Raw genomic sequence first — 10574 nt, 5'->3', positions numbered from 1 at the left:
GCTAGGGGTGGAATCTGAGCTATAGCTGCTGGCCTATGCCACTGCCACAGCAACACCCCATCCAAGCCACGTCTGTGACCTACACTACAGCTCACGGCAACGCTGGATCCTTAACCATTGAGCGAGCCAGGGATCGAACCTGCATCCTCATAGTTACTAGTTGTGTTCGTTACCAATGAGCCACAACAGGAATTCCTCCAGAGTTTTTAATACTGTAAGGTCTGGGGTGGGTCCTGAGAATGTGTAGCTCTAATAAGTTCCCAGGTGATACTGCTGCTGCTCTGGGGATTGTGCTTTGAGAACAACTGCTCTGCATTAACACAAGTAGAGAAAGAAACCTCCTCTTCACTGCCTTGGCATGGAAGTGGCACGTCACCTCTTCTCACCTACTTTTGGTGGAACTCATTATGCAGATCCCTTTAGATGCTAAGGTGGGAGAATGTGGTCCCCAGCGATGCATTCCCTACACTAGACAGAAGAAGCAGGAACTTTGGTTGTCATCTCCTAATCTGGGTCACATAGAGCAGATCCAAAGATAGCATTCTTCTACAAAAACACCCTGTTTTTCACCCTCTGAAAGCCCAAGGCCTGGCATCCCACACCATCTCTTTCAGTTTCCACCATCCCACTGGTAATCTGTGGAAGAGGATAAATGCATTTCCTTTCTCAGGACTCCACCAAGGCTTCTTGTTCAAGTCTTATTAGGTCCAGCTCAAATGTCACTTTCGTAAAGACATCTTCTCTGATCCCCTAGCTTTACTGTTCTGTTCTTGTGCTTTCTACATCTTTTCAGATTCTCGAATCAATATAAACTGTGAAACTCTCCGATGTATGAAGCCCAGGGAAACAAGGTTGTGGTTCCTAGGCTGGACCACAAGGTGCCAACATCAGTCCAGGGATTTGGCTGTGCCTTTGCCGGCGAGGCTTTGGGGCAGTCACCAACTAAAGGCACCCGAGGAGTGCTTCTATGGGACTGGCAACACAGAGTTAGGGTCAGATCCAGAGTTCCGCAGTCATGTTCAAGGAACCCAAAAGTGGGAGTACGTGCAGCTGAGCGGTCTCGCCTCTAGGGGCGCCATCACGCGTCCTGACGTTATCACGTGCTGGAGTTGCCGTCACGTGTCCGAGCTCCGTCACGTGCGGGAGGTGTCCGTGAGGCGTCGGGACGCTGTCTCGGCGTCTGGGGCTCGTGCGAGTGTTCCCTGCCACCCTCCGGGGCCTCATGGCCGCCTCGCTGTCCTGCTTCAGCGCTGGGTCTGCAGCCTCGAGGCCCTCAGGCCTGAGCCGCTGCGTCCTGCTGCTGCTAGTCCCGCAACTGCTGCTGCTGAACGCGGGTGAGGCGGCGCCTGATCCAGGCCATTTCTGGTCCTACTTTTCCGACTGCCCCTCCTTTTCTCCTCATTCGAGGTCAGGACCCTCGGCACCCACCGCAGCCCTATAGCCTCTAATTGCCCTTCCTGGCCTCTCCCAGGGCCCCTGAGCTGCGGGGAGAGCGGGGGTGGGGGGAGGACGCCTGTGTTTTCTCCTGGAGGCGTGGACGTCGAGGCCGAGACCCACACCACCCTCTTGAGGGTGAGAGGCATTTTCAGGTCTCTCACACTCCCTTCCTTATCCCCCTCCGTCCCCCACAGCTAGAGACAGGCGTTCTGGGCCAAATTCATGGTCTCTGAACACCGCAAGGAATATTCCCCAATTCACCTTGTTCCCAGACCCTCTGTTCCTAACCCATTGTACCGCACTAGCAGCTGCTTCCTTCCCTCAGGGAACACAGGCCCTCAGGTAGTGTCCCTTGACTCCCTCCAGCCTCTCGAAACCTCTCCTTCAGCATCACCCTCTCTTTCAGAATCAGAGATAGGCCTCCTGTTCAAGGTCAGCCTGCTCACCCCTGCTCTGGACTCAGGGCCCTCTCTGTGCTCTGCTCCTTCCAGCCTCCTCCGTCTTAGATCTTCATCCTCTGCCTTTCTGTTGGCTGTGTTTCTTGATCCTCTCTCTGTTCCCCTCACTGCCAGATTTCTCAAAATGAGTTTTCACTTAATGTTTCCTTCTAGTGCTTCCTTACTTCTCTCTTAAACCTTAGTCTGGCGTCTCTTGTCATTGTCCGTCACCTTTCTACTTCTTCCTCCTTTTTCACTTTTTTTCTAGTCCCCTGGCTTATCTCAGGCCGTGCCTCCTGATTCTCTTCTCAGGGTGACTCCCTTGCTCTTCTGTGTCCCTCCCAGGGCGCCTATGCTCTATTCGTCCCTGACATTGGTCGGTGTTCTCTAGGGTGCTGTCTGGGTTCCCTGTTCACTGCTGCCTGGGTAAACTCGCTTGCCCTGGGCGTTGAGCTGCTATTTATGTGATGCTGCCTCACAAAACAATGTTCTTGGATGTGCAGCCAGCCACTGGGTATCTGTACCTGAATGACCTAGAACCGTCTCAACTCCTTGAGTTCTAAACTTAGCCCTCTTCTTCCTATAAACTGGATGCTCTTACTCTGTCCTCTTGCTCAGTGGATAGTAGTCATTCTGTTCTAAAATCAGAAACTGGGGGAGTCAGCCATCTCCATGTGTCCCACATCCAGCTTACCATGTCTTTTCTCACTGCTACTTCTTCATTCAGATCTCACTTCTTGCCTGGGTTCTGCAGAACCTCTGGTGGGATCTTACTGCCTGTCACCTTCCTATCTCTTCTCCATACTGCCTTCACAGTACAAGCCTGACTGTGTCACACCTCCATTGGCCTCCCTCCTCCCAGAGGGGTGTTACCTAGGTTTCTTGGCCTGACTTTTAAGGCTGCTTATGATTGACCCTTGACTTTCTTTCCCTGGTATCATTTCTTGCCATTACAGGCCTTGGCCTTTATTTTCTGGCATCTCCAGCCTACACCACGGTTTTTTTTTTTTTTTTTTTTCATAAAGAATGTCATTGTTGTTTTTCTGTTTTACCTTCTCATCTTTAAGATCTGCACAATAACTCCTGTCACAGAAGCCTCTCTGTCTACCACCTCTTCTGGGCTTACCTGACACCTGTGGCCTTGTCCTGACATTGATCTCACATGGGTGATTGTGAATTTACTTCTGTCTCCCCTGCAGAAAACCCGATCCTCAAGGGCAAATACAGGATGTATCTTCTGATACACCTCTGTGCCCCCTGCCCTGGCCTTGGGCTCCAGGCTGGAAACAGAGTGGGAAATTAGGAAGTATTTGGTAAATGAATGAATTAATTAGTGAAAAATATACCTCTTCGCCATCATCCTGTTACAAACTCTTACTTCATCTCTGTCCCTCTTTTCTCCTCCAGGTTACAAGGGAGACAACATTAAACCAGGTGGGTAGGGTGAGCCCCTACCTCAGGAAAACCTTGGCTCCCGGGAGGGTTTGTTCTGAAGAGGGTCAAAGAGATAGTGTCTCTGGGTCTATAGGAAGTAGAAATTTAGTTTAAATGGCTTGCCTTCTAAAGAACACCCTATGCCTGCTAGGACCTACGGACTCAACAATGCACAATGAAAGAGTATCTGGGCTTCCTGTGGGAATGCAGAGCCTCTTCAGATTCAACCCAGGCAGCATCCCATCAGGGAACACATCCAGGAAGCTGATACAGACCCTTTCCCACTCAGAAACATTTTGAGCACTAAACCATTCAGTTGCAGATGGAGCATCCTGGGCCCTGTGGCAATGTCTGCAGAGTGTGGATCTTCTGAGGTCTTCCTGCCTTTCTTCCCTTAGACCTCAGTAGTGAAGGGTTGAGTTGCTTCTGCTTGTTGACATGCTTCCATTGTCACGTCCACCCTCTTTTGTTAGCAATTAAGTTATTCCTGCTTGTGGCCGTACCCCACTCCTATTCCCCCTCTTTACCCTCCTCCCAATCTTTCTTGCAGATTTGGTGTGTACCTTTCTGTTTGTATGTGTTCTTGTAAAAATACATATTGTGGTTTTTGTGCATGTATTTTTAACTTACATAAATAGTATGTGCTCTAGATCTTTTCCTGTTTCTTCCTCTCCCCACTCGGCCCCATTTTTTTTTTTTAATTTAAATTTTTTTATGGCTGCACCTGAAGCATGTGGAAGTTCCTGGGCCAGGGAATTGAATCTGAGCCACAGCTGTTACCTATGCTGAAGCTGAAGCAATACCAGAACCTTTAACCCAGGGATTAAATTTGTGTCTCCATAGCAACCTGGGCCACTGCAGTCGGATTATTTTATGGCTGCACTTGCAGCATAGGGAAGTTCCCAGGGTAGGGGTTGAATTGGAGCTGCAGCTGCTGGCCTATGCCACAAGCACAGCAAAGCAGGATCTGAGCTGCATCTGTGACCTACACCACAACTCAAGGCAACACTGGATCCTTTAACCCACTGAGCAAGGCCAGGGATCAAACCTGCGTCTTCATGGTGCCAGTCAGATTCGTTTCCGCTGAGCCACGACGGGAACTCCTCATTCAGCCCCATTAAAAATTTTTTTTTATTGGAAATAATTTTAAACTTAGACTGCAAAAATAATACAAGGAACACACACCTAATTTTTCAGAATCAGTTGAGGATAACATACAGCATGACTTTTTATCTCTAAATACTTTTGGTGTGTGTTTTTAGAAAATATTCTCTTAGGAGTTCCTGCTGTGATGCAGTGGGATAGGTGGCATCTCTGGAGTGCTAGGATGTAGGTTCAATCCCTGATCTGGCATAGTGGGTTGAGGATCTTGCATTGCTGAAACTGAGGCATGGGTCACAGCTGCAGCTCGTATCTAATCCCTGGCTGAGGAACTCCATATGCTATGGGATGGCCAAAAAAGAAAAAAAATTCTCTTAGATAACCACAGTATACTAATTTCAAAAATTTACGTCTATGGCTTATTTTTATCTACTGTCCATATTCCAATGGAGTCAGCCCTCTGCATTCCTACCAGCAGTTTGTGAAGGTGTATATATTGCTACAGACCTTCCAACCCTTGGTAGATAAAGCTTTTACATTTTTAGCCAATTGAATAGGTTAAAAAATTGCTTCTTAGTTTAATTGATATTTTTCTTATTACTAATGAGTTTGAGCATGTCTCAGTGTGCTATTGGCCTCTTGAGTTTCTTTAATAAATTGACTGTCCTTATCTTTTGTATGTTGTCTGTTCTTTTTTCTTACTGATTTCCTAGCATTCTTATGTGATCCTAATAAAAGTCTTGTATTGATTTTATTTTATTTTTAAAATTTTATTTATTTATTTATTTTTGGCTGTACTCATGGCATATGGAAGTTCCTGGGCTGGGGACTGAATCCGAGCTGCAGCTCTGATCTGTGCCAAAGCTGTGGCAACACCAGCTCCTTTTAACCCACTTTGAGGGCTAGGGATTGAACCTGCACTGCCACAGAGACAATGCTGGATCTTAACCAGCTGCACCACAGTGGGAACTCCTGGTTTTATTTTTTCTAATTTATATTTTCTGCATTGATTTCATGTATTGCAGATACTGTTTCCAAATCTGTCATCTCTCTGTTAACTTTGTTCCTGGGGTGAAAAATCCTTGATTTTTTAGTAATCAAGTGAATGTTTAATGCTTTATGGTTGTGGTTTGAGGTTTTGTTTAAAGAATCTTTTCCCATCCCATGTCACATGGTTGGCTGTTAACTTTACAGTTTACCTTTTACCTTTAGATCTTTAAGTACTACAAGAAAGGAATGCAGTTTTGTTTTTCTTATTTCTTTTATGGTGAGCCAGTTTTCCCAGACTGTCTACTCAACAGTCCATCCTTTACTCACTGTTTGTGGTGGCTCTTTTATTTACATTAAGTTCCTGTACTCTGTGGAACAATCTCAAGCTTTCTATTCTTTTTTTTTTTTTTTTTTTTTTTTTTTTTTTTTGTGGTCTGCTGTCTGTCCTTGTTAATAACCTGCTTGTTTTTGTTATTTTGGTTTTGCTGTGTGTCTTGATATCTGCTAGGACAAATGTCCCATCTTCTTCTTTTTCAAAGACTGAATTGTTTGTGAACGTTTGTTTTCTGTTTCAGTTTTAGAGTAAGTTGATCAAATTTCTTAAAAATTCTAACTGGGAAAGTGACTTTATAGATTAATTTTGGGAAAAAGTATATCTGAAATATTTAGTTATTCAATTTAAAAGTTGTGGGTCGGAGTTCCTGTTGTGGCACAGCGGAAATGAATCCGACTAGGAACCATGAGGTTTCAGGTTCGTTCTCTGGCCTCGATCAGTGGGTTAAGGATCTGGTGTTGCTGTGAACTGTGGTGTAGCTTGCAGATGTGGCTCGGATCTGATGTGGCTGTGTCTGTGGCGTAAGCTAGTGGCTGCAGCTCTGATTTGACCCCTAGCCTGGGAACCTCCATTTGCTGCGGGTGCAGCCCTAAAAAGCCAAAAAACAAACAAAAAAACCCAACAACAACAACAACAAAAACCTGTGGGTCTTTATTTATAACAGTCATTTTCAGTGTCTTTTATTAGAGTCATCTTAAAATGTACTACTACAGAAATCTTGCATGGTGTTGGATACGTTAATTCCTCCATACCTTATAATTTTTATCTATAAAATATATCTTATTTTGAAGGTACTTGTGCTATATTCATGTTGGTGTGGTGGAGACATGTTATTGATTTTAAAAGTAAGTTACTGAAGTATTATTTACACCCCCCAAAAGTGTGCAGTTTATGTATCCAGCTCAAGAAATTATCACACAATGAGCGCACCTGTGCAGTCTCCATCCAGGTCAGAAAGTAACGCAATACCAGCACCTGGAAGCTCCCTTATGCCTTCCCCAAGTACCATTATTACTGACTTCTGACAGTGTAATTTTTTGGTCTGTTCCTTAATTTGTGTGATGTTTGCTGTAGGTTTGTGGCATATAAATTTTATAATTAAGGATTTTCTTTCTGTTCCTAGTTTGCTAAGTAAGAGGATTTTTTGTTTGTTTTTGTTTTTTTACTTATAAATCTGTTTTGAAGTCTTCAAATGCCTTTTTCTGTGTCTACTGAGAAGACTGTTTATGTGGAGAATACACCGAGAGCACTTCCATTGCGGGACCACCCTTGCACCTCTGGTACAGTTTGTATTATCATGGTGCATTATTTTTTTTTAAACGTTGGCTAATATTTTATGTACAATTTCTACGTCTGTATTCACACTCATACAGTCTTACAACTTGATTGTTGGAACTGCTTGCAAACTAATAGTGTGTAAGCTGTGAGAAGGGGGGCTTCTGTTGGCTTCATGCTGGGGCTTTTTCTAGAGTGGTCTTTGTAAAGATTCTGACATGGAAGTCTGCAACTTTTCTTTTCCTTTTTTTTATGGTATTAACTAAGCCACAAACTTTATTCAGATTTCATCAATTTCTCACTAATGTTCTTTTGTTGTTCCAGGATGCTGCTTTATTTTTGCCATAGCATCTATCACATTCTGAAATTAAATTTTTTGGTCATTTTTATGTGTCTCTTTTCCATCTCCCACCAGAATATAAGCCCTCTAAGGGTAATGATGCATTTATCTCTTGTTTACCCCTGGGTCCTCAGTGTTGAAGAAATGACCTCGTATGTAGAAGGTGCTAAGTGTTGAACAAAGGAATGAATAAATGCTCCTGGCAGGCAGATCTGATATGGTTGGAACTTTTCTTAACTCTGAGTAGACTAGGTACAGAGGCCTTGTGCATCTAAGAGATGCAACAAGCATTATAGCCTTTTAGGAACATGGCCTAGGGACTTATCCCAGCACCAGAAAATGCATTTCCTGTCCTGGGGTTCCTTCTGTGCTTCTCCCTTGTTTTGAGGGTCTGTGCTGCTTGCTCCCTTTGTGTCTTAGTATTTCTCTCCTCATTCTGTTATGTCTCTCTGTCTCTGTCTTGATGCTCTTGATCTCTGCCATTGTTATTTATGTCCAGCTCAGTGCCTTTGGGTAGGCCACTGCTCTTTTCTCACCCTTAGTTCCCCCTTTGAAATGGAAACAAGCCTCCAAGTTTATAGCCTTGTGCAAATTGCTCTGGGGGCATCTTGTTATCAGTCATTCTTATCCTCATCTATGTGGCCACTGTATCTCCCCTGGCATGCTTGCTCCTGAAGCTTGTGGCAAACCCTGGTGGTCGGAGAATTTGGATGTGACCCGCCATTGGCCCTGGGAGGTGAGCCTCCGCATGGAAAATGAGCACGTGTGTGGAGGGGCTCTCATTGACCTCACCTGGGTTGTGACTGCTGCCCACTGCATCCAAGGGTGAGTGTGGCCCATGGAGACCAGGAGCTGCAGTGGGGCCAGCCTAGCTTCCTCATTTCCTCCATGAAACAATGTGGGGTGGGGCGGGGGAAAGAGAGGGGATGTCCAGAACATGGAAGAGGCATGTTCATGATCTCACAGGGACCAGGGACTGAGCTAGGGGAGGAGCCCCAAGTGACAAAAACTGAATCCTAAACAGGGCAACAGGAAAACCCAGCATACACCCTAGCCCTCACACACATGAGAACATGCATACATGCTAACAGCTGCATGCCTGAACTCACAACACACAGACCAGGCCACCTGGATCAGCTTGACTGATGAATGATGAAGCAGTCATATCTCTGACCCCAAGAACCCCAAGCTGGGTGAGCAAGATGGAGTGAGCAGGGCAAATGAGGTAGGACTTTTGCTAAGGGGAGTGTCCTTGGTGGAGGTAGGAGCAGAGTGTTTCTTGGGAACTTGACATCTACCAGGTGGGGCTCTGTGTCTTCTGTAGCACCAAAGAGTATTCAGTAGTTCTTGGCACCTCCAAGCTGAAGCCCACAGACTCCATGAAGGCCCTCTTGATCCCTGTGAAGGACATCATTATGCATCCCAAGTACTGGGGCCGGACATTCATCCTCAGTGACATAGCCCTTCTCCAACTTGAGACTCCTGTTGTCATCAGCAAGTATGTGCAGCCCATCTGCCTCCCGGAGCCCAACTACAATCTGAAGGTTGGAACACAGTGCTGGGTGACTGGCTGGGGCCAGGTTAAACAACGCTTTTCAGGTGAGCAGGAATGGGGGTGGGTGAGGTGTGGTACCCTAGAGGGTGTACCCCTTTTCTTCGGGCAGAGGGTCTGCTTGAGATGCCTGAAGGAGGAGCAATTGTCAATCAGGTAGTAGAGAGCAAAGATCAGAGGCTGGAGAGGAGCAGCATGGGGATACGGTCTCAATTTCTAAGTGGTTGCATTGAAGCTTGGATTGTAGCCTGCCTGTTCAGGAGCAAAAGCTTCCCAGAGAATGGGATCCTGAAATAGCCATAGAGGGCGAGGTGCTTGCCAGACATGGTCCACACCACAGGGGGAAGGGCCAAGTGAAGGAGGGCAGGGAGGTGTGAGGGGATGTGGCTGAATTTCAAGGATGGAGGTGACAAGAACCTGGGAAGAGGCAGGGCTGAGTGGGATGGGGAGTCAATTCTCACCCCACTGGGCTCCTCCACAGCCAACTTCACAATGACTCCAGAGCTGCAGGAGGCTGAGGTGTTTATCATGGACAACAAGAGGTGTGACCGGATTTACCGCAAGAAGTCCCTCATCCCCCGCTTCGTCCCCCTTGTCCTGGAGGACATGATCTGTGCCACCAATTATGGAGAAAATTTGTGCTATGTGAGTTTCTGGGAAGTTTCTCTCCTTCAGCTGGGATGACTCCATGTGGTGGTGGTGGTGGGGCAATTCCCTGGGGAGGGGTTTGCTTGGCCTGTCTCTTTGTCATCATCATCAGGCAATGCTCTGCTCCCATCTTCCTTCCTTGTAGCTTTGATTTTGCCTGATATTCTGGGTTGGGGTCCCCAACTCTAGATAGTGATATCCTAAGGATTGAAAGAAGCTTCCAAGCAGAACTCAGAGGGTGGGCATTCTGGGTTCCCCAATCCCTTGGTTCGCAGTTGGGCCCAGAACCTCCATCACTCCTCTCTCTTTGCTTAGGGGGATTCTGGGGGTCCATTGGCTTGCGAAGTGGAGGGCAGATGGATTCTTGCTGGGGTGTTATCCTGGGAAAAGGCCTGCACCAAAGTACATAATCCAGGCGTGTATACCCGTGTCACCAAATACAGCAAGTGGATCAAGAAGCAAATAAGTAAAGGGGTTCTCTCAGGCCCCTACACCTCTGTTTGGCTCCTACTACTGTTCTGGCTGCTGTAGCCCCACATGGGCCCCTGATCTCCCCTCTCCCTTTTTCTCCATGCTTTGCCTCTGCTGAATGGGGCCAGATCAAGGCTGGACCAAGGTCATGGGTCTGTATTCAAAAAGAGTCGGGGTGGGGAAAGAGTGGCCCCTGGGAGACTGAGTCCTGCTTTGGCCTCATAGTGGGGAGAGATGTGGTAGATGACAAGGTCTTGAGTGACCAAGAAAAGGGAAATGTGGCCTAGAATGGCTCTGGAATTGGGGACTAGGATAGCAGCGATTAAATTTGTGCAAACATGAGCTGACTCTGTTCTCTTTTCTGGGTGCCCAGGGTGTTGGGGGTTGGTGAGTAGACAGGATCTCCTGAAATTAATTCTGCCAGGAGGATCCCCACAGTGAACTGATGATTTTTGTTGTATCACTTGTGCTAGGACATAGAGAAAGGGCCTGGGCCTGAGGTATCAGCTTTCTTTTTTTTTTTTGTCTTTTTTTGTCTTTTGTTGTTGTTGTTGT

The 10574-nt window shown here is 46.5% G+C and overlaps 1 protein-coding gene across 4 annotated transcripts; it reads left to right on the top strand.

Moving 5' to 3' along the window:
* Positions 1109–10361, top strand: LOC100515578 (serine protease 45). Of its 4 annotated transcripts, none has more exons than XM_013981592.2 (6): positions 1109–1334; positions 3282–3308; positions 8026–8173; positions 8673–8947; positions 9382–9545; positions 9864–10361. In XM_013981592.2, the coding sequence occupies exons 1-6, from the start codon at positions 1223–1225 to the stop codon at positions 10077–10079; spliced, it is 942 nt and encodes a 313-aa protein (XP_013837046.1). In that variant the 5' UTR covers positions 1109–1222; the 3' UTR covers positions 10080–10361. The 4 variants fall into 4 exon arrangements, with proteins under 4 accessions (XP_013837046.1, XP_013837047.1, XP_013837048.1 ...); XM_013981594.2 differs by having other exon boundaries at positions 1328–1407; XM_021068647.1 differs by lacking the exon at positions 1109–1334 and adding an exon at positions 2877–3187.

This window comes from Sus scrofa, chromosome 13 (genome assembly GCF_000003025.6).
Source record: "Sus scrofa isolate TJ Tabasco breed Duroc chromosome 13, Sscrofa11.1, whole genome shotgun sequence".
In the NCBI taxonomy this organism is placed as follows: domain Eukaryota; kingdom Metazoa; phylum Chordata; class Mammalia; order Artiodactyla; family Suidae; genus Sus; species Sus scrofa.
This window is presented reverse-complemented; position numbering and strand designations above follow the sequence as displayed.